This window comes from Mustela lutreola, chromosome 6 (genome assembly GCF_030435805.1).
Source record: "Mustela lutreola isolate mMusLut2 chromosome 6, mMusLut2.pri, whole genome shotgun sequence".
Lineage (NCBI taxonomy): Eukaryota > Metazoa > Chordata > Mammalia > Carnivora > Mustelidae > Mustela > Mustela lutreola.
The window spans coordinates 132,169,091-132,193,008 of record NC_081295.1 but is presented as its reverse complement, the minus strand read 5'-3'; the positions used below and the strand labels follow the sequence as shown (position 1 = coordinate 132,193,008).

The window sequence follows — 23,918 nt, the reverse complement described above, 5'->3', positions numbered from 1 at the left end:
CTGTTTATGAAATGTGATATACAAATATAATAAAACATTGCAAGTGTAAAACAAAATGCATCCATTTGCGTAGATAGAATGACTTTTATTTTTTTGTCTTTTTCATTTTGCTAATTGAAGTTGCCTTCTAATGAAAATTTTTTTTTCTGACAAAAGACTAAATTGAAACAAATGAGTTTGATTTATCAGCTAATGTTAAATTGATTAAATGTCTACCTTTATGTCTGAAATTCAGTATATCATGTTCAAATGATGAAATGATATTCTATGCTAAATGTGTACAGTGTGCTTTAATATTCTATGTTAGTATACTTCATAATCTGTTTTACCAACCAGACTTTAACTTTGAAATGGGATATGTTGTGATATCCTTGATCATTTTTAAGTCTTGAAAGCTATTTGTGATATATATAAATGCTAAACTGTTATGAATATAAATCCTTTCTTACAAATGGAAAACACAAACCATGAAATAATTTTATTCTTATTTTCAGAGCTGGTAGTATTTTCTGTTTTCATAAGGCAGAGTTTTCCTGTTCATATTTAAAAGCTAGGAGATAATATTAATTAAAGTCAGAAAAAAAAAATATCCTGAGAAAGAAAATAGAGAACTGTAAAGGTTGAGATTATTCATTCACATACTACATATGAAAGGTATCCTCTTCTCAAGTGTTCATTTAAAAAATCTCTGATATGGCAAAAGACATTTATCAGTTTAGGAAAAGAGATCAATTTAGGAATGATCCAACTAAAATATGAAGACCTGAAAGTTAAAACCCTTCCTCTGTTCCAACAAAAGCTAATTTTGTTGCAAGATATTTAGGCCTTTCTGTTTGTCTGCCAATATTGATAGTTTTTGGTTACCTTTTTTTTAATAGGCAGTAATTTCAATAATGTGCCTTCAGAGGTAATTGAGTAGATAATTTATTTAGAAAAAAATACCCCAAAGTTCTTTCATGTAGTGTTTCAGTTTGACCCAAAAAAAAGTACATTGTGGGATATTTATAGTATTTTTCGATCTATTTTTGTCTGTAGACTAGGACTGAAAACTGATTTAGGGCATAGGGGTTAAAAACAGGAAATGTGGTTTATAAAGTAGGTAGTATCTCCAAAGTTTCCAAAGTTTGATTTCTTATAGTATTGACTGAAGAATATCATGTTTCAAAACAACATTAGGCAGAGTACCTTGAAATCAGTCTGTGTTTAAAGGAGTTGTCTGTCCAATTGTGACAGGAAATGCTTCATGGAAAAATTTGCATTCTTGGTATATGTTCAAATAGTACAGCATTGCTTTCTTTAATTAATTGCACAGTGCTCTTTCCTCTCTAGCTCCTTTTTAGACAGTCTTAATATAGTTAGATTGAGTATAAGTCTTGTGTAAATTTTAGTAAATTTCCTTTGATCTTTGTGTTTGGTTAAAATTTTATTTTAGTGTTCTAGCGGAAGGTTTTGTCATTATCATAATTGAGAAGGAGCATATATTATAGTTATAGTTATTAAATAATTTGGGAATCCAAGTGAAGAAAATAAAATGGTATATAAAAGCAGAGTTATAATTTTGTATGGCTTTGAATGACAGCTTGGCAGAAGTGATCAAAACTAAAAACCTTTGACTCAGGCAATCCCATTGCTAGGAAAATATCTTACATAAATTATTCTATGAGAATACAAAGATTAATATTCATTGTAGCATTATTAGTAATATGTACTGAAAGTCAATGAAATTGTCTAATAGGAGAATAAATTATGAACAGAATAAAATTAATAAATTAGAATAAATATAGAATAAATAAATTGTGGCACATCCATTGCATAAAATACCCAGCATCCACTGAAAATAATAAGGTAGATATGTATACACTGGCATGAAAGAATGTTTGTGATTTATTACAAAATAAAGTAAGCAAGTTTCAAGAAGAAATGTGTAGTGTAATCTCATTTTTGCGGGAGAAAAGTTTATATTCATTAAAAGAGATTTGGAAGAATACATACCAAACTAGAGAGAAGGATGAAAGAGCTTATTGGACTTTTGTTATTATGAAAACATATACTTCTGTGTTTTAATTCTTTTCAATTAGTATTTGATTTTTTTTTTCAGAATAAAAAAATCAAGAAGAAAGGTCGATCAATCCAAAATGTTTACTATTATGTTTTTTAATATAGACATTCTTTAGAGAAGTCTGCCTAGTAGTTTTTCCAAAATTATTATTATTTTTTAAAGATTTTATTTATTTATTTGACAGAGAGAGAGAGATCATAAGTCGGCAGAGCAGGAGGCAGAGAGACGGGGGTGAGGGGGGTTGGGAGTAGGCTCCCTGCTGAGCAGAGAGCCCGATGTGAGGCTCCATCCCAAGACCCTGAGATCCATGACCTGAGTTGAAGGCAGATGAGCCACCCAGGTGCCTCAGCCAGAATTATTAATTATAAGAAAAATCAAATCTGCTCACATAATACTTTTTAATATATAAAACATTTTCCCATATTTCAAAGAAAATTTGAAGCTCCAGCGAATTAGCTGATTTTCCAGCTAAGTTGTAAATCCAATTCATTCTATATATATCCATACATTATCTATTATAGCTTATTGCTAGGTATTATTCCATGAGATCGGCACAAAAATAATAGTAAGACCCTTTCGACGTGTCAGGGGACCATTTTCTCATAAATGGTCCTGAGGATTTCATCAAACAGAGCCCTGTTTACCAATTTGGGTTTTAGTGTTTGGCAAACAGTTTTCTTTTATACAGTTGCTTTCTTGTGCTGTTTTAGAAACAATGTAAAGCTCTCTCCCATGTGCAATGTATGTCCTGTGAAGAGGAGAGCTTTATTTCTTATGAATTTGTTTTTTGTTTGTTTGGTTGGGTGGTTGGTTTTGTTTTGTTTGGTCACTACTATAATCCCAGCACCTGGAAGAGAGTCTGGCCTGTAATAGTAATAGGCACTCAAAAATATTTTTAGTAGTGTGCCTATTCCAAAACCAATTGTTCCCTTTATGTGATTAAAAGAAGAAACTGACAAATATGGCAAGAAAAAAAAGTACTTCTTATCCACTTTCATGTATGAAAATAAAAACCTTCATTATTGGAGAAGATGGTATGTGGTCCAGGCCCAGTTACAGGAAGCCCACCCTGCAAGAAGGAGCCTACAGGTTCTTGCTCAGAGTAGAGATGCTTTGTTTTCTCCATGGGGAATTTCCAAACTGGGCTGCTAGATTAATTGCTAAGTGATAGTTTAGATTGATACCGTGTGGGTGGGGACACTTTTTTGTCAAATATCATGACACATTCTAATTTTATATTCAGAAAGTAGAGGAGATACATATAGTAAATACTTAGAAGTTGTTCTCATTCCTTTGGAAAGTTGTGGGGGTTTATCTAAGAGGAACCTTTTTAAAAACAATACTTACTACTACATCATAAAAATGTAACATTTGTAACTCCAAGAAATAAGTCATTTGCCTTATTTTTTCTGTGTGCACTGTTCACATGGACAGCTCATTTCCTAGTAGTACTGTAAATGTGGTATTTATGGCCCACTTAATGTTGGAGCTAAGGCTAAAACCCTGGTTTCCTAACACATTTACTAAGTGTTCATTATGTTCTAATGTGTCTGGGCTTCTTCCTGAGTAGCACATAATGAGCATTCAATAATGTAAAGGTTTATTGTTTGACATAAGCTATTTGCTAATTAAGCATATAGCCAGAAAAACAAAGCATATTTGGAAAAAATATATTTAGACTCAGCAGTATTCCATTCTGTTATACTTAATGATTCAAATTATATTTTTCAAATGGATCCTACAGAATTATTTCAAAAGGACTGTTTTTGTTTTCTTGAATCCTGTGAAAAGTAAGATATATGCTTTAGCAGAGAGTATCTCCTTTACACATAAACTGAGGCATTTACATTTTTAGTGGATGATGGCTCAAGTATAAAATTCATATTATAGAATCCTACATGCATTAAAATTTTTCTCTGATGTATTTGTTGACTCATTCATTCCTTTATCACTTTATTTAAGAGGGTTAAGGGAACTTATTAGTGAGTAAGACATACATGATGTTTGCCTTCTTTCTTCATTCATAAATATTTTTGAACTTGTGCCTCAGACCAGCCACAGTAATGGGTAGTGAGGATACAAAGATGTGGTAAATGGAGGACAGTTCCTATGCCTGTGAGTTAACAATCTAGCAGGGTAGATATCAATTAAGTAGTCATGTAAATCAATGGAAAGCTGCTACAGTGGGGGAAGAGGGAGTTGGTGCTGAGAGGACATGAGAGGTGATCTAAGTGTATCACCTCTGAAATACAAGGGAGAGTCAGCTGGTCATAACCAGTAATACTTCCTCCCATTTGCTGACTGCCTGCTCCCCAACAGATATACTGTTAGCCTCTTAGAAGCATTATTTCATTTATTAAATGGTATCTCTGTTTGATAAATGAGAAAGCTACACATTAGAGATGTTCAGAAACTTTCCGCAAGGTGACAGCTTAGTAAGTAATGTGAGTATTTGAGGTCAGCACCTGCATCTGCCTTCTGTTCAATTGTGTAATTCTGATTTACCCAGGCCATTACTCAGGTGTCCCCGTAGAAGTCAGTTCTTCCCTAACCATTGCTGGTATGTTACGTTCAGCCATTCTTTCCAAACCAAGGCAAAGTATGACAAAAACAGTTCCACTATATTCCAATTTCTAGAGAACTTTATGTAAACTAGAAAAATAAGTATATAGTCAAAGACCAATCTGCAGTTATTGCACAGCCCAGTAACATTTGATATTGTATCTGGGCTGTCTGCTGCTGTCATGTTCTAATACACACATTTAGCTGTTCAGAGATTGCTAGTGCCACTCAAAAGAACTTTGCCTACAATTAAGCTGTAGCCAGGGGGTTACATGATGGATTATAGTATCCAAACTTCTAAATCATGTGTTTCAGAACGAGAAATTGGCTCCCTTCTTCTAGTTATCATACATTTTACCCAACTATTTATGTCTTTCTTTTTAAAAAGTACCTTAAATATGTGTACTGCTTTGTAATCTACAACATGTCCTCTACCACATAAGCTCGCTTAGGGTGGGGCCATATCTGTTTTGCTCACTTTTTTATACCATCACCTGGCAGTGCCTAGCACATAATTGATGCACAACAAATATTTAAACAATAAGAAGATAAATATATATCATTTTTATAGTTTGGATAGCAAAACGGGCATTGTAATCTCTACATTTTGTAAACTAAGCTGCTGTCTAAAAGGTGAACTGGGCCATATCATTAGTATATAGGTAAGCCAGAACTTTGATCCCAAGTGTTCTGGCTTTACATTGAGTGTTTTTTCTATCACCTCAATGAACTTAAAAGTCTTCATCAACCATTAATGTTAATAATATTAAAACTAGAATAATGTATAGTGAGAAGAAAACACACTACCAAATTTAACTACAAAATCATCCCTTTGTCATAGTCATCATAGACCTTTTGAAAATAGTACCATAACCAAAAATCAAATCCTGGTCCTGCCCCCATGGATCATGGTCCCTTTAAACTCTGCCATCCACTTTAAGACCTCAGGCACTTTAATAACAAAATTTATGTACAGCTATGGGAGATCCTTAGAGCTATGGGATCCTTCTTGGCATTCTTACTACCTCTTGCTTGCTTTCCAAATCTAACCCATTCCATTCAAGCAAGTTAGCTCAGCTGTCAGTGAAATCACAGGGAAGACCCAACTTTACATTTTACAAAACCTAATTCTGTTTCTTTCAGCTCTGAGTAATTGAATTTCTGTCCTTTTGGCATGATTGCCTTGTACTTTCCTCTTCCAGGTCAGTAAAGAGCAGATTTGTCACTCTAACCACCGAAAAGAAGATTGCTACCTTCTATCAGCTGTGTTTTGATGGAGTCCTTTGACACCAGTACCACATAAGCAAGCAAGGCATGCTCATGCATCCTACCAGGATGCTATAGGTTTTGGGGGGGTACATATTTTTAAAAGAACTGACAATCTCTTATAGCTGGGTTTGGAGCAATATTTTTAAACAGAAAACTTACCAGGCACTTAAACCCAGGGGGTTAATCTGTGTTTATTTTTTTAGAAACACATCTGAAAGTCTCAGTGTAGATACCTGAGTGAGTAGGATAGGTGCTAGGGAGGATAGGCTAGTGTGGAGGGTGTGATACTGGTTTTGTTTCTCATTCGGCTGATAACAGGCTATAGAGTGGAGTAAAGAGAAAGGAATTGAAATTCTTAACTAGGAAGACCACAAAGATCTTATCTGTTTGATGTTTGTGAACCTTCAGACCTCAGTCCCTAGACACTGATGCTGTCTAGTCTCTAAGTCCAGTGCCCTTCCTCCACACTTCCCCAGTACTAATCTTTAACCTTTCAAGAACTTAAGAAAAATAGAAATTGTAAGTAAATGTTTTACAAATTAGTATAAATTGTATTACAAAGATTTTTTTCTCACAATATAAAACCCTTTCATTCCACATATTTGCTACATGCGACTTATACACACATGTGAATACCAATACATTAGGATAAAATTTAGTAACTAAAACTTTGAGGTCTTAATACATACTGAGGATATACACATGCTCTACTTGAGAGACCTATTGTCTCATTACCTCTGATGTGAGCCTTTCAGGGTCCACCATGGAGTAGAATCTCAACAAATCGATGTTAAATGAATTAATGAGAACTTTAGCCATTCCCTTAGAACTAATAACAATTTCAGCCCAATATGCAATAAAAATAATTCTCTCTGTATTTAACATAATGGATTTTTGTAGAGAGGCAATCAATGATTTATTTTTATTTAAAAAAATTTTTTTAAGTTATTAACACCAGCATATACTTTGCTTTGGAAGGTTGTAATAATATTTCACAAATCTCCATCTCAAACTAAGCATGCATTTTTCAGACATGTTCAATTTAATGCTGTCTTTTTGAACCCATACTGACCTGATGTGTGGCTTGACTGAGAGCTCTCTTTCTGTTCATTCCTAGGGCCACAATTTTTTTTCTTCTTTTTTTCCAACATTACCACTTAATCTCTTAAAGTGGTTGTTGGGGCTTTTTTGGAGTGGGGGTACAATTATTTCATTTTGTCCTAGTCATAAAATTAAGTCTCCAAGAGATAGAATTTTTTTTTTTCCTCAGTTTGTTCAGGTTGAGGCTGTGTGTTCCCTCTAACATATTATCCTTGTGAAACCTGTGGTCAACCTAAAACAGGAAGCTTGTTTTTGTTTTCATATTATTTATCAACAGCAATATAGTTCTAATGGCTGAAAGTATCTTAGTTTTTATTCTTACTATTCATAGCTTTGCCTTTAGAATTATATTGAGTAATTTAGATTTATCTCTTTTACAGGGTGTTTTATTAGTAATGCTCAGTCTGATGGGTTCTTGCCAGGAAATGTTTTTCCTATCACGGTCAGAGTGGGAGTTGAGTTGCTAGCATGTGACACTGGCTTGCTTTATTCTAACTTTAATTTTCTGCTTTTTAGTCAGCACTCTGGCCCCACTCTTGTCTTTTACATTGAAGAATCTTAGAAGTTAAAAACTGCCCTGACATTTCTAATCATCATTGCTAGAACATTGCTAGCACCCAAACTTCTGACATTTGTTCAGATAGTAGCATTGACAGAACCCTGGTTTTCACGAACAGCTGAGACTATTGAATTTCTCACTCTTAAGTTCCTTACATCATCACTGGCTTAAGATTGTGCTTATATTTTTAGTAACTGTATACATGGTTATGTATATATGCATATAAGTATGTATGTACGTATGAGCTAGTCTTTCACGTATTGCGATTTAAAAATTCTTGACCTGAGAACGGTGGTTATGAACTCTTGAACTGGAGAACCCTTCTGTGCTTTCCTCTACTCACCTAAGAGTGTCCCTGGAGAACAAGGGACAAGAGGAGACCTTTTGACTTGGATGACCATAGTCACCAGAAACAGATGTCACAGCCAGATCTCCCTGTTGCCCTAACTATATATAACATGTGAACAATCCAAAGGAACAACTATGTGGTATGACTTTCCCCTTAGAGGAAGAAAGCTTTTCTAGTCTTAAGCACAAGGTAGTCTATTTCACTTTCACTTACAATAGGCTCCTGATATTTTTCCTGATATATTTCCTACCTCCTAGATAAAACTTGTACCTTTCAATTAGTTGACTTCAACTAACTTCTGAATATTTTTTGCTCTTCAACAGTTTTCTCATTTTTCCACCAGAAAAGCAGAATTAATAACACTTGAACCTTGTATCCTAACATATATATAAATTGGCGCCTCAAAAGAAAAATAGTGTACCTATTTATGTACCATCGCATATGACAGAACCGAAAGCTTTTTATATATTTAGAATCTGAAAATGCCAATTCAGAAAGCTGATTATAGTTCTTGGCCTTTAATCTCAACTTTTCTAAATAATCAGTAGCTTAGATGACATTATAGAAAAAGATTCTCCTTAATATTTTTACTGTTAACATCCATGATTTTACAATACAGGAAACTTTTCTCTGTTCTATAGGAAAAGATTTCTCAGTATTTGCAATTAATTCTAGAAGGCATTCTGAAGTAATAATATTCCACTCCAAGTAAATGTAATTTCTTTAGAGTTACAGTAAAGTAGCATTTTGTTTTACTTTTTTTTTCCTACAAAATTATAGTAATAAAAGTTCTTACTGAGCCTGTGGATACCAGGACTAATCACATGCATTATCTCCTATAATCCTCACTGTAAACCTACAAGATAGATACTGTTCTTATATTCTGATAGAAGAGAAAACTGGGCTCTCAGTCTTCTTGCCAGAAGTCATAGTTTGTAGCTGATGAAGCTGGGGTTTGATCCAAGATAATCTGACTTAAGACTCCTATACTGTTAAATCTTCTGCACACCTGCTTTTGAGTACCTTCTTTTGAGTGAAGTAGTATTTGTTACTGTCTGTATTTGTTACATCTGTACTATCCTGAAATCTTGTATTGTGTCCAGTTTTTAACTTGCTTTACAGAATCAGATTGTGACTTTGTCAAAAATTTCTCCCAGAAGTAATTTTTTAAGAGCAAAATGGTCATTCTGGGGGTGCCTGGGGGGTTCAGTGGTTTAAGACCCTGCCTTAGGCTCAGGTAATGATCTGAGGGTCCTGGGATGGAGCCCCACATCAGGCTCTCTGCTTATCAGGGAGCCTGCTTCCCCTCCCCCTCTTTCTGTGTGCTGCTCTGCCTACTTGTGATCTCTCTCTCTCTACCAAATAAATAAATAAAATCTTTTAAAAAATGGTCATTCTGTATGACTTAACTTTTACCTTTGGAAATAAGATATTATAATAGATAATTTAGCTTTTATAAGCTTTGTCAAATATCTTCTGTCTTTTAGGGGGGGTCTGCTAATGTAAATGTGTGTGTGCATATACACACACAAAGATATGAAGAAACTGAAGGATAGTTTTAAATTTCAATTTTGAAAGAGACTGAACGTCAGTTTCAGAAAAATAATGACAGAAGTGGAAAAACAATGAAAGAAAATGCCTAATTTAACTTTTTTTTTTTTTTAACCTGTATGAAAATAGTCCTTTTACCATTTGGTCCTCAAAAGGAACTAGACAGTGGTAGTGTTACTTTCTGTTTCTCCTTAGAAAATTCTAAAGCAGTAGTACATATAGTGCACAGTAATGCCATCAAGGGAGATGGGTAGCTTGTTTCCATTAAATGCCTTTTTTCCCTCCCTCATTTTGATTTCAGGTGTCAGAAACTATTTAAAAGAAGCATTGGTGAATATAATTGCTGTGCATGCAGAGGTAAGCTATCATTAGGTGTTCCTGAGAAATATGGATAACTGGAAAAAAAGAAAAAGAGGCAAATTTGATGGTTTATATGGTAGTCTTTTTTTCCCTTCAGAATATATATTGAGTATAAATAAAACACAACTCTACTTTCATACATGCACACACAATCACACTCAACACATGTGTGCTTTTTAACTCTGAGAGTTTTTTTTCTGAAATTGTGTGTGTTTAAAACTAAATTCATTTATTCTTCTCGTACCCACTTAAGCCCCCCATAAATGAAAGAAGATGGGATTGGGAGGGAGACAAACCATAAGTGACTCTTAATCTCACAAAACAAACTGAGGGTTGCTGGGGGGAGGGGGTTTGGGAGAAGGGGGTGGTATTATGGACATTGGGGAGGGTATGTGTTTTGGTGAGTGCTGTGAAGTGTGTAAACCTGGTGATTCACAGACCTGTACCCCTGGGGATAAAAATATATGTTTATAAAAAATAAAAAATTATATTAAAAAAAAAACTAAATTCATTAGTGTTCAAAAGGTAAGGAGAAGAGAGATTGAAAAGATGAAAGGTACGTTAAATCCCTTGTCTTGGAAAATTCATTAACCTCTTTTTAACTAGGAGACAAATAAGCACTGTTGTCTTATTTGTGTAGCAATGTGCTCTTACATAGTGGCTGGGATTCCAAAAAACTAGACTTGTTAGAAAGATAGGCTGAAAGGGCACACTGAGGTTAGGAAGCAGGTGCATGGTTTCCTATCAGTAACTGACTTAGGTACATGTAGATGTTGATGCCTCTGGTTCTTGCTAAAAGTTGTCCTCACTTAAAGCATTATCATCTTAAACTTCACATTAACCTCCTTTGTTAACATCCTTCTTAGAAGGACTCTTCTAAGGAACATCAAAAGAGGCATAGCTATCACCATTATCACCCCTATGACTACCTATTCTATAATTTCACAATCCATTACTCACTGCTTTGCCAGTACTTTCAGAGTTGTTATAGCTCATAGACTGATGGATGACCAGATAAAATGGGGCCCAGCAAAGAGGTTATCATTAGATAATTTCTACTGTTGCTTGAGTGCCTTTTAAGCTGTATATATCTGATATAAGTGTATTTAGTTTATACCACTGTCTTCATCCAAAATTATCAGAGGTTATCGAGGTAAACTGGAAAAATGGATAATGCAGGCTAAAACAAAAGAGTAACCAAAGGAAACAAGAGAATGCTTCCTAAATTTGTCTCTAGGTTTGAAGTAACTCAAGCAGAAAGAGAAATATAGTATGTTACAGTTTCCATTTTTTTAAAAAAGATTTTATTTATTTGACAGAGAGAGATGGCAAGAGAGGGAATACAAGAAAGGGGAGTAGGAGAGGGAGAAGCAGGCTTCTCACTGAGCAGAGAGCCTAAATGTGGGGCTCCATCCCAGGACCCGGGGATCATGACCTGAAGCAAAGGCCCATGCTTAATGACTGAGCAACCCAGGTGCCCCTATAGTTTTCATTTCTTAATAAAGAAAAACATACATTCCTCTATAAAGTTTATATATGATTGAACTCTAGCAAGAATTTATCACATACATTTTAAAATTATTTTATCATGATTTTCCAAAGATCTACAAATGCTTTCTTATTATGTTAGCTTCCAGTAAAATTAGATTATAAAATTAAATCATCGGTCAGTGAAAGCATTTCTGTGGTAGATGAACAGGTGGTAGTCAGAAGAATTGCAAAATATGTAGGCATTTTTAGTGATCATGGTAATTCTCAAAGAAGCAGCTATTATTAATGTTCACTATCAGTAACCATGATTTGTATTAGGTTTTCCAATATTAATTTTTTAAATTAGTTTAAGATAAACTTTTAATTTATCTCAGTGACTGAAGGTAGAATTTCATTCATAATGTTTATTATTTAGTATTTCCTACCTGATCTTAACCTGACAAATTTATAAATCAGCATAGTAAAATGTTTTACCACATTTTCAAATATAATAACTCTTAGCCTGAATATACCAAAATTCAAATTTTGAAAATATTTTATGTCAAATGAAAGGAAATACATATTAAATTCAGCAAATAGTAAAATTGGGGACTTAATTGTCCCCAATTGGGAACTTTTGTTGTCCAGTACACAATAAAGTGCCCAATATGATATGATGTTTTAATCTAAGAGTCTGGCCCAGTATGTTTTTCTTTTAAATGTGGTAAAAAACTGACACAGTATATTTTTATTTCTACAGTTTTCTCTTTAGAAATAATGTTTCATTTTGTGAAAAAGGCAAGAAGAAGAAATCTTTGAAACTATTTTTACTTTGTCAACATCAACAATACCTTTCAGAATTATATTTGCCAATATATTTTAAGAGGATTAGTTTGGGCATGAATCACTTAATACAACTTAAGTATATCTTCCTTTCATTCATAATTATGATCCTTTAAAAATATGACTTAGAAGACCTTTGAGTTATTTTGTTTTGTGCATTTCTTTGTTTTTAACAAATTCAAGTTAGGAAATGTTCCCGTAATGCACTATTTCTTCTTACCTTAAACCCTTCCATCAGGTGTTCACTATTTCCAAAGAATTGGTACCTCGAGTTCTATCCAAGGTGGTCGAAGCAGTTTCCGAAGAGCTGAGTCGACTAATGCAGTGTGTTTCATCCTTTAGCAAAAATGGAGCATTACAGGTACCAAAATAATTCAGTTCCATGTTGAACTTTTATTTCATTTAAAACATACAAATATATTTTTAGTCATCAATCTTATGATATACAGACAGGTTTGGAGGTTGTTTTTTATGTATCTGCTGATTTATCATCTGTCATCATATCTTTTATATAAGCCATACCCCATTCATTGTCTAAAAGTTTTAGAGTGTCTGTTTCTTTAGAATAGAGCAAGACCTTAATGACTCTTGTGAAATTATCTGAATGCAGATTCCTTCTAAAGTTTGTGATTTTTTTTTTTTAAGTTTATCACTGTCTTCACTAAATTCAGTTTCAACAGGAAATTTTTAGCAACTTAATAAATCTTAAAAATTGGTTTGAAACCAATCAGGGCAGTTTTCATAGAAATGACAACAGTCCCTTTGTACTCATAATCCATTGGTTTATGTTATAGTTATTAAAATTACATAATTATAATAACAAATGTAACTTCTATAAACCAGATACTTCTTAGTATGTATATAACCAAATTGAAAGCATCCAGGATATGCACCAATATGGCAGATTTACCTGGTACCTGTGAACTGCAGTGATCCTAGAGCATTGCAAATGTATTTTTTAAAAGTACTGACAGTTTTGCTATAGTGGCTGAGGAAGTTTCTCTCAGGCCATCTTCCTACCGATAACAACTATAATCTTGAATACTGTAGAAAAATAAAAAGTATAAAAACAAAAACCTAAAGATACTGGAGAATGACCATTAGTGAGTGATTTTGAAGAAATGGCACTTGAGGAATTTTTCACTTTTTACATCTTTTAGCCTGAAGGAAGGCCAAGGGATGACTACAACTTCACAAAACCTGCTATCTTTTTGGCTTGAGGAAGAATCACAATTATAGGAAAGCAAGGTGTTCCAGAGATCAGAAAGCAAAAGCAACAAATTTTGTGTATATACTGCCTAAATCACCAGTGACCCCTGAACTCCACATGGGTGGTCAAATTCTACTTCAACCAGATCAGTTAGGCTAGAAGAAAAGAAGTAAGAATTGAAGTGCTGCCCAACAGCCAAGAGTTTTCCATTTGAGGCCAAATAAGATAATTCCTTGCTAAAAAAAAAACAAAAAAAACAAAAAAACAAAGATCAGTCTTTTTCAGGGGCATATTATAAAATCCAGAGTCTTCATACATAATACTTACAGTGTCCAAGAAAGAATCCAAACTTACATAAAGTGCACAAACAAAATAAAATGGGAAAATATGACCCACTCTCAATTAAAAAAAAAAAATCAACTGAGACCAATCTTGAGGTGACACAGATGTTGGATTTTGAAGACAAGGGCTTTAAAGCAACTGCATTCAGTGATGTTAAAAAAGAGACTGTTCATGCTCATAATGAATGAATAGTTAGGAAATCTCAGCAGAAAAACCAAAAAAAGGGAACTAAATGGAAATTCTGGAATGGAAAAATACAATATATGAATTTTTTGAAGTCTACTAGATGTGAATAAAAGCAGATTAGGCAGGATAAAAGAGAAAGTCATTGAACTTGTAAATCAACAGAAGTTACCCAATATGAAGAAGAGAGGAAAGAAACACTGGGAAAAAAATAAATAGAACTTCAGAGACCTGGGACAATGTCAAAAAGTCTAGCATACATGTAATTTGATTTCCAGAAGAGTCAGAATGGCTAATCAGTACATGAAAGCATGGTCAGCATCATTTGTTATCAGAGAAATGAAAATTAACACTATAATAATATGCCATTGCACATCTACCAGAATGAAGAAAATTAAAAGCTTAAATACCAAGTGTTGGCAAGACTGAAAAGAAACTAGAGGTCTTAGGTGTAAATACCCAGTAGTGCAATTGCAGGGTCATAGCGTAGCTCTATCTCAATTTTTTGAGGAGATTATGCTGAATGAAATGAGTCAAGCAGAGAAAGTCAATTATCATATGGTTTTACTTACTTGTGGAACATAAGGAATAACATGGAGGACACTAGGAGAAGGAAAGGAAAAGTGAATTGGGGGAAAACCGGAGGGGGAGATGAACCATGAGAGACTGTGGACTCTGAGAAACAAACAGGGTTTTAGAGGAGAGGGGTTGGGGGGGTTGGGTGAGCCTGGTGGTAGGAATTAAGGAGGGCATGTATGTGTGGTACATAAACAATGAGTCTTGGAACACTGAAAAACTAAAATTAAAAAAAAAAAAAAAAAAACACTAGAGGTCTTGCGCATTGCTGAAAGTGTAAAATAGTACAGTGACAAGAAAAGCCCTTGCAACAAAACAAAACAAAACTAAAAACACCTAAAAATACTGTATGACCCAGCCATTCCAATCCTAGGTATTTAACCAAGAGGACTAAAAACATAATGACCAAAAGTTGGAAACAGCCCAGGAATTGATCAGTAGAATAAACTGTGACATGTTCATGTAACCAAATATAATTCAGCATTAAAGAGGACAGATTACTGGTACCACCTGGATTAATCTCAGGAGCATTCAGCTGAGTTAAGGAAGGTTTACACAAAAGCTCACATACTGTATGGTTTTCACTTACATGAAATTCTCGAACAGATAAAACTATCTATGAAGGAAAACGTCTCAGGATAGTGTTTTTCTCTGAATGTTTGAGATTAAATAGGGAGGAGCCTAATGGCCAAATTCTCTCAAAGCTAGCAGGGAAGGGCTGGGAAGAGATATCAGATTTAGCTGGAGAACTTCTTTGTATATACGTGTCCATGAGACTATTGGCCTCCTAGGACTTGGACAGTCGTTTCTATTTTGGAAAAGTTCAGATATATCTAACGCCCACCCCATTTTAGCCTCTCCCATTGAGAATCGCTGTTAGGCTATTTTCTTTTGAGCAAATAACTTAGAGGTATTACAGGTTAACCTGCAATAATTACTCACATAAGAGCCAGTGCGTTGGGACACCTGGGTGGCTCAGTCGGTTTAAACATCAGTCTTCAGCTCAGGTCATGATCCCAGGGTTCTGGGATCGAGTCCTATATATCCAGCTCCTTGCTCAGCGGGGAGCCTGCTTCTCCCTGTCTGCCTCTCCCCCTGCTTGTGCTCTCTTTCTCTCTGACAAATAAACTATATAAAATCTTGAAGAAAAAAAACAAAAGGGCCAGTGCACCAATCTTCAGAGCCTTCCTGAGAGCCAGTTTAGAGAGGAGTGCGATGATAGTTTGGTGATTTTAGCTCATATTTTAACATGACATTTTCTGGTGTACAATTCTATGTGTATTTTATAAATAACGACAGCTTTTATAGTTGACATAAGTCATAGATTAATTAAAACACCTATTACTTTGAATAAAATTTGGGCACGAAGATTAGTTTTACAGTGATGTAATCTTTCTATAGCATTCAACTAGAAGTTCTACCTAGGGGTATCTGAGTGGCTCAGTCATTAAGTGTCTGCCTTCCACTCAGGTCATGATCCCAGGGTCCTGGGATCAAGCCTCACATTGGGCTCCCTGCACAGCAGGAAGCCTGCTTCTCCCTCTCCCACCCCCACTCCTGCTCGCTCATGTGTCTCTCTCTGTCAAATAAATAAAATCTTTTAAAAAAAGGAAACTTCTACCTTACTCTTTCTTTTTTGATACTCTCTGTGTAGATCTATTTCTATATATACTACAGTATAAATAATAGAGACAAACTGCCATGTATATGCTTTTACTTACACACTATTTTTTATGCTTCTAAGGCACTGAAAAATGAAACGAAACAACTGCTTTCCAAACAGAAAAAGTTTCACTGTATTGGTTATAGAATTTCTAATTAACTCTTATTTAAAACACCTGCCATTGTTTAATGTTTTATGCATTCATGGAGAAGAAATGTTGTCTCTTTGAATAATCTCCTGAGCAGCACACATATGGTGGGTATACCAGTTCAAAGGTAGAGAATGTATGCTGTGGGTTTCCTCATTCATTCAGAAGCTCTGAAGACAATTGATCTGTATGTAAAGTCTCACTTTTTCAAGCTTGCAAGAAGTTTAAGCTTTAGGTTACCTTTTTTTATTCTTAAAAGTTTTATGCAGCTGTAACTTATCCACCATAGAGTGTTGACTATAAGGTAAAAAGTGTACACAGTTCAATGTTGTTGTTGTTTTTACTATGCTGACAAGAGTTGTGCAGTCATCAACACAGTCACCTTTAGAATATTGTACCTTAAGAAGAAACCTTGGTCCCATTAACAGCCACTCTCCATTGTCCTTCTAACCTCCCTTCCCAGACACAAACAAGCAGTATTCTGCTTTCTGTCTTTATGACTTTTTTTCATTTTTTTCTTTTCTTTTTTCTTCTTTTCTTTTCTTTTTTCTTTTCTTTCTCCCTTAATCTCTCTCTCCTTTCCTCCCTTCCTTCCTTCCTTTTAAATATTTTATTTATCTGAGAGAGAGAAAAAGAAAAAGCATGAGCAGGGGAAGGGGCAGAGGGAAAGGGAGAGCTGAGCCTGAAGCCTGAAGCCCAGTGCCAAACTCCATGCCAGGCCCCTGAGATCATGACCTGAACAGAAGTCAGGTGCTTAACTGACTGAGCCACCCAGATGCCCCTTCATGACTTTTCTGTCCCTATGATTTGCCTATTCCAAAACTTTCATATAACTGGAAAAAATGGATATGGGTTTTTGTGACTGGCTGCTTTTACTTATTAGCATAATATTTTCAAGGTTCATATAGGTTGTAGCATGTACCGGTACATTCCTTTGATGATTTCTTTTGATGATTAGGTAATATTACATTGTATTTTCTTTTTTTTTTTTTTCTTTTGATGATTGGGTAATATTTCTTTTGATGACTGGGTAATATTTCATTGTATTTTCTTCTTTTTTTTCTTTTGATGATTGGGTAATATTTCTTTTGATGACTGGGTAATATTTCATTGTATAAATATACCACAGTTTCTTTATCTGCTTCTCATTTGGTGGACATTCATGTCATTTCTACTTTTTACCTAATAAGACCATTCACATAAAAATTTTTATATGTTTTAATTTCTCTTGGGTATGTACTAAAAGGGGAATTCCTAGATCAAATGGCTACCCATTGTCTAATCTTTTTTTTTCCTGATTTAATTTAATTTTATTTTTTTCAGTGTTCCAAAATTCATTGCTTATGCACCACACCCAGTGCTTCATGCAATACATGCCCTCCATAATACCCACCACCAGGCTCACCCAACCTCCCACCTTCCTCCCCTCCCAAATCCTCAGTTTGTTTCTCAGAACCCATAGTCTGTCATGGTTTGTCTCTCACTCTGATTTCCCCCAAATCACTTCTCCTCTCCATCTCCCAATGTCCTCCGTGTTATTCCTTATGCTCCACAAGTAAGTGAAGCCATATGATAATTGACTTTCTCTGCTTAACTTATTTCACTCAGCATAATCTCTTCCAGTCCCATCCATTATGATAAAAAGTTGGGTATTCATCCTTTCTGATGGAGGCATAATACTCCATTGTATATCTGGACCATATCTTCTTTATCCATTCATCTGTTGAAGGGCATCTTGGTTTTTTTCCACAGTTCGGTGACTGTGGCCATTGGTGCTATGAACATTGGGATACAGATGGCCCTTATTTTCACTACATCTGTATCTTAGGGGTTAACACCCAGTGGTGCAATAGCAGGGTCATACATTAGCTCTGTTTCTAATTTCTTAAGGAATCTCCACATCCTCTCCAACACTTCCTGTTTATTATCTTGTTAATTTTGGCCATTCTAACTGGTGTAAGGTGGTATTCCATTGTGGTTTGGATTTGAATCTCCCTGATGGCTAACGATAATGAATATTTTTTATGTGTCTGCTAGCCATTTGTATGTCTTTGTATCTCTTCTTTGGATGAGTGTCTGTTCATGTCTTCTGCCCATTTTTTGATATGATTATCTGTTTTTGGATGTTTGAGGAGTTCTTTTTAGATCTTGGATATCAGCCCTTTGTCTGTAGTGTCATTTGTGAATATCTTCTCCCACTCCATGGGTTGCCTTATTGTTTGTTGACTGTTTGCTTTGCTGTGCAGGAACTTTTCATCTTGATGAAGTCCCAAATATTCATTTTTGCTTTTGTTTTCCTTTGCCTTTGGAGATATGTCTTGAAAGAATTTGCTGTGGCCGGTGTCGAAGAGGTTACTGCCTATGTTCTCCTCTAGGATTTTGGTAGATTCCTGCCTCACATTGAGGTCTTTTATCCATTTCAAGTTTATCTTTGTATATGATGTAAGAGAATGTTTGAGTTTCATTCTTCTACACATAGCTGTCCAATTTTCCCACCACCATTTATTGAAGAGATTTTTCCACTGAATATTTTTTCCTGCTTTGTTGAAGATTATTTGGCCATAAGTTGAGGGTCCATATCTGGGCTCTCTACTCTGTTCCACTGGTCTGTGTGTCTCTTTTTGTGCCAGTACCATGCTGTCGTGGTGATCACAGCTTTGTAGTAAAGCTTGAAATCAGACAACATGATGCCCCTAGTTTTGTTTTTCTTTTTCAACATTTCCTTAACAATTTGGAGTCTCTTCTGGTTCCATACAAATTTTAGGATTGTTTGTTCCAGGTCTTTGAAAAATGCCAGTGGAATTTTGATCGAGATGGCATTGAAATTATAGATTACTCTAGGCAGTATAGACATTTTAACAATGTTTATTCTTCCAATCTATGAGCATGGCATCTTTTTGTGTCTTCTTCAATTTCTTTCATGAGTGTTCTGTAGTTTCTCAAGTACAGATCCAGGTATCTTGTGTTCTTGGTGCTATAGTAAATGGGATCAATTCTCTAATTTCCATTTCTATATTTTCATTGTTAGTGCATAAGAATACAACTGATTTCTGTACATTGATTTTATTTCCTGCCACATTACTGAATTGCTGTATGAGTTCTAGTCATTTGGGGGTGGAGTCTTCTGGTTTTCCATATAAAGTATCATGTCATCTGCAAAGAGAGTTTGACTTCTTCTTTGCCAATTTGCATACCTTTCATTTCTTTTCGTTGTCTGATTGCTGTTGCTAGGACTTCTAGTACTATGTTGAACTACAGTGGTGAGCGTGAACATCCTTGAGTTCCTGATCTCAAAGGGAAGGCTGTCAGCTTTTCCCCATTGAGGATGATACTCACTGTGGGTTTTTCATAGGTAGATTTTATGAAGTTGAAGAATGTTCCCTCTATCCCTATGTATTTGAAGGGTTTTAATCAGGAACAGATGCTGTATCTTGTCAAATGCTTTTTCTTCATCAATTGAGAGGACCATATGGGTCTTCTCTTACCTCTTACTGATTTGTTTCGTCACATCGCTTGATTTGCGAATGTTGAACCACCCCTGCATCCCATGGATAAATCCCACTTGGTCATGGTGGATAATCTTTTTGATGTCCTGTTGGCTCCTATTAGCTAGGATCTTGTTGAGAATCTTGGCATCCATATTCATCAGGGATATTGCTCTGAAATTCTCCTTTTTGATAGGGTCCTTGTCTGGTTTGGGAATTCAGGGTAATGCTGGCTTCCTAAAAAGAGTCTGGAAGTTTTCCTTCTGCTTCAGTTTTTTGAAACAGCTTTAGGAGAATAGGTATTATTTCTTCTTTGAATGTTTGGTTGAATTCCCCAGAGAATCCATCAGGTCCTGAGCTTTGTTTTTTTTGGGAGATTTTTGATCACTGCTTCAATCTCATTACTAGATATTGGTCTATTCAGGTTGTCATTTTCTTCCTGATAGAGTTTTGGAAGTTCATAAGTTTCCAGGAATGCATCCATTTCATTTAGGTTGCTGAATTTCTTGGCAAATAGCTGCTGATAATAATTTCCGATGATTGTTTCTATTTCCTTGGTATTAATCTTGATCTCTCCATTTTCATTCATAATTTCAACTAATTTTGGTCTTCTGTCTTTTCTTTTGGATTAGTTTTGCCAGTGGTTTATCAGTCTTACTGATTCTTTTAAAAAACCAGCTTCTAGTTTCGGTTATGTGTTCTGTTGTATCTCTAGTTTCTATCTAATTGATCTCTGCTCTAATCTTATTTTCCTTCTCGTGCATTGGGTTGGCCTAATTTGTTGTTGATTTTCCAGATCTTTAAGGTATAAGGAGAGCTGGTGTATTCTGGATTTTTCCATTTTTTTTGAGGGAGGCTTGGATGGCTATGTATTTCCCCCTTAGGACCGCCTTTGCCATATCCCATAGGTTTTGGACCGAAGTGTCTTCATTCTCAACTGGTTTCTATGAATTTTTTAAGTTCTTCTTTGATTTCCTGATTAATCCAAGCATTCTTAAGCAAGGTGGTCCTTAGCCTCCAGGTGTTTGAATTCCTTCCAAACTTTTTCTTGTGGTTGAGTTCCAGTTCTCAGGAATATGCAGGGAATAATATCAATCTTTTGCATCGGTTGAGTCCTGATTTGTGACCCAGTATGTGGTCTATTCTGGAGAAAGTTCCATGTGCACTTGAGAAGAATGAGTATTCTGTTGCTTTAGGGTGGAATGTTCTGTATGTATCTATGCGGTCCATCTGGTCCAATGTGTCTTTCAGTGCCCTTGTTTCTTATTGATTTTCTACTTGGATCATCTATTACTGAGAGTAACAGGATCCTCTGCTATTAAATGTGTTCATATCAGTATGACTCTTTATCTTGACAGTTGTCTTATGTAGTTCGCTGCTCCCGCATTGGGGGCATAAATATTTACAATTGTTGGATCTTCTTAGTGGATAGACCCTTTAAGAATGATGTAGTGTCCTTCTGTATCTCTGACTACAGTCTTTAGTTTAAAATCTAATTTATCTGATATAAAAATCACTACCCCAGCTTTCTTTTGAGACCCATTGGCATGAAAGATGCTTCTCTATCCCTTTACTTTCAGTCTGGATGTATCTTTAGGTTCCAAATGGGTTTGTGTAGACAGTGTATAGATGGGTCCTGTCGTTTTATCCAATCTGCAACCCTGTGTCATTTTTATGGGAGCATTAAGAGAGTGATTATTGAAAGATACATTTTTACTGACATCATGTTGCCTGTGAAGTCCTTGTTTATATAGATTTTCTCCATAAATTTCTGTTCTATGTCACTCTTGGGTTCTTTCTTCATTTATAGAAACACCCCCCCCCCCATGATATTTCTTGTATTGCTGGCTTGGTGGTCACATACTCTTTTGAACCTTGCTGGTCTTGGTAGCTCTTTACCTCACTATCCATTTTGAGTGTCTGCCTTGCTGGATAAAGTATTCTTGGCTGCATATTCTTCTCATTTAGTGCCCTGAATATGTCTTGCTAGCCCTATCTGCCTTGCGTGATTTCTGTGGACAGGTGTGATGTTATTCTGTTGGATCTTCCTCTGTACATAAGGAATCTCTTCCCTCTAGCTGCCCTCAGGAGCTCTTTTCTAAAATTATGACTCATCAGTGTCACAGTCAAGTGCCTTGAGGTTTTCTAGATTCATTGATCTTGGGGTGATCTTTCTGTGAAACTCTAGGACACGAATGCTGGTTCCATTCCCCAGTTTGGGAAAATTTTTATCAAGAATTTGTTCAACTCTATGTTCTAGTCTTCTTTCTTTCTCCACCCCCTCAGGGATCCCAATAATTCTGATGTTGGAATGTTTTGTGGCATCATTTATTTCCCTAATTCTGTTTTCATCGTTTCGCCTCCTTCTGATCCTTTTTCTCTATCAGTTTGTCCTCTAGATCACTAATTCTGTCTTCTGCCTTGGTTACCCTAGCTGTTAGAGAAGTTAGATTATATTAGATTGGATCTCATTTGGTAGCATTTTTAACTTCTTCCTGGGTGGTTTTCACTTCTTCCCTGAGAGTTTCTATGTTGTCACTAATGGTTTTCTCCAACCTAGCCATTGCCTGGATAATTCTTACCCTGAATTCACTTTCCGACATACTGTTTATGTCCATATCCAGTAGTTCTGAGGGAGAGGGCACAGTCTCTGAATTTTTCCTCTGTTGGGTGTTCCTCCCCCTAGTCACTTTGGTGAGAGGTGGTTGAGGGGATGTATAGCTGAATATATCAATTGCGATCTAGGCAAGGTGCACCCTGGAACACTTCTGAGCTATCGGAAGTCACCACAGCATCACCTGCCTATTTGGGTTTCTGTGAGCAATAGTCACATGGCCCTTGGTTACTGATTAGCTGCAACAGGGTGACCACTAAAAGGAATACCTGTTCAGCCCAGCCTGTATTCAAAGAATCTGTCCAGCACAAATCTTTCCTGATCTCTTCCTTGGGTTGGTGAGCAAGTTCTTTTTTTTTTTTTTTTTTTTAAAGATTTTATCTATTTATCTCAGAGAGAGAGGGAGAGAGCGAGCGCAGGCAGACAGAATGGCAGGCAGAGGCAGAGGGAGAAGCAGACTCCCTGCTGAGCAAGGAGCCCGATGTGGGACTCGATCCCAGGACGCTGGGATCATGACCTGAGCTGAAGACACCTGCTTAACCAACTGAGCCACCCAGGCATCCGGGTGAGCAAGTTCTTAATGGGGTGTTGTATCACCCTCATCGAAAGCACCCAACTCAAATTTCCATGCTTAATGTTTTGATGAAGTGCCAGACTGATATTAAACTGACTGTTCCATTTTACTTTCTATATATATATAGCCATATATAAAAATTCCAGTTTCTCCACATCCTCACCAATACTTGTTACTATCTGTCTTACTGATACTAGCCATTTTAGTGTGTGTGAAGTGGTATCTCATTCTTTGGGTTGTTTTTTACTTTTATGAAGCTATAGGTGACAGCACATACAAAGTTTTTAATTTTGATGAAGTCTAATTTATCAGTTTTTTTCTTTTGTTGCTTTTAAGTTTTTATTTTAATTCCAGTATAGTAACATGCAGTGTTACATTGGTTTCAGATGTACAATGCAGTGATTCAGCACTTCCATACAAAAGCCCACTGCTTATGATCACAAGTGCACTCTTTAATCCCCATCACCTATTTAAACTTCCCTCACCTCCTCCCCTCTGGTAACCAACAGTCTGTTCTCTCTACATAAGAGTCTATTTCTTGGTTTTTTTTTTTTTTCCTCTTTTATTTTCTTTGCTCCTTTGTTTGTTTCTTAAATTCCACATATGATTGAAATCCTATGGCATTTGTCTTTCTCTGACTTATTTCACTTTGTGTTATACTCTCTAGCTCTACCTATGTCATTGCAGATGGCAAGATATCATTCATTTTTATGACTGAATAATACTCCAGTGTGTGTGTGTGTGTGTGTGACATCTTTTTTATCTGTCGTCAATTGGTGGACACTTTGGCTACTTCTATAATTTGGCTATTTTTAAAATAATGCCACAAAAACATAGGGGTACACTTATCCTTTTATTAGTATCTTTGTATTCTTTGGTAAATACCTAATAGTGCAATTACTGGATCATAGGGGAGTTCTATTTTTAACTTTTTGAAGAACCTCTCTGCTGCTTTCCGTAATCTCGCCATCGTTGCAAGAAGGTTTGTTTTCTGTATCTG

At 35.7% G+C, this 23,918-nt stretch overlaps 1 protein-coding gene across 5 annotated transcripts in view; it reads left to right on the top strand.

The window, feature by feature from the left end:
* The window catches only part of EXOC2 (exocyst complex component 2), a 279,908-nt gene that overhangs the window by 244,322 nt on the left and 11,668 nt on the right, over positions 1-23,918 (top strand). For 4 of the 5 annotated variants that reach the window (XM_059179098.1, XM_059179097.1, XM_059179100.1 and 1 more), the window contains 2 exons: positions 9,752-9,807; positions 12,362-12,484. In XM_059179098.1, the coding sequence (XP_059035081.1) occupies positions 9,752-9,807; positions 12,362-12,484 (179 nt within the window). The remainder of the gene's footprint in view (positions 1-9,751; positions 9,808-12,361; positions 12,485-23,918) is intronic. The other variant, XM_059179101.1, reaches the window with a different exon arrangement.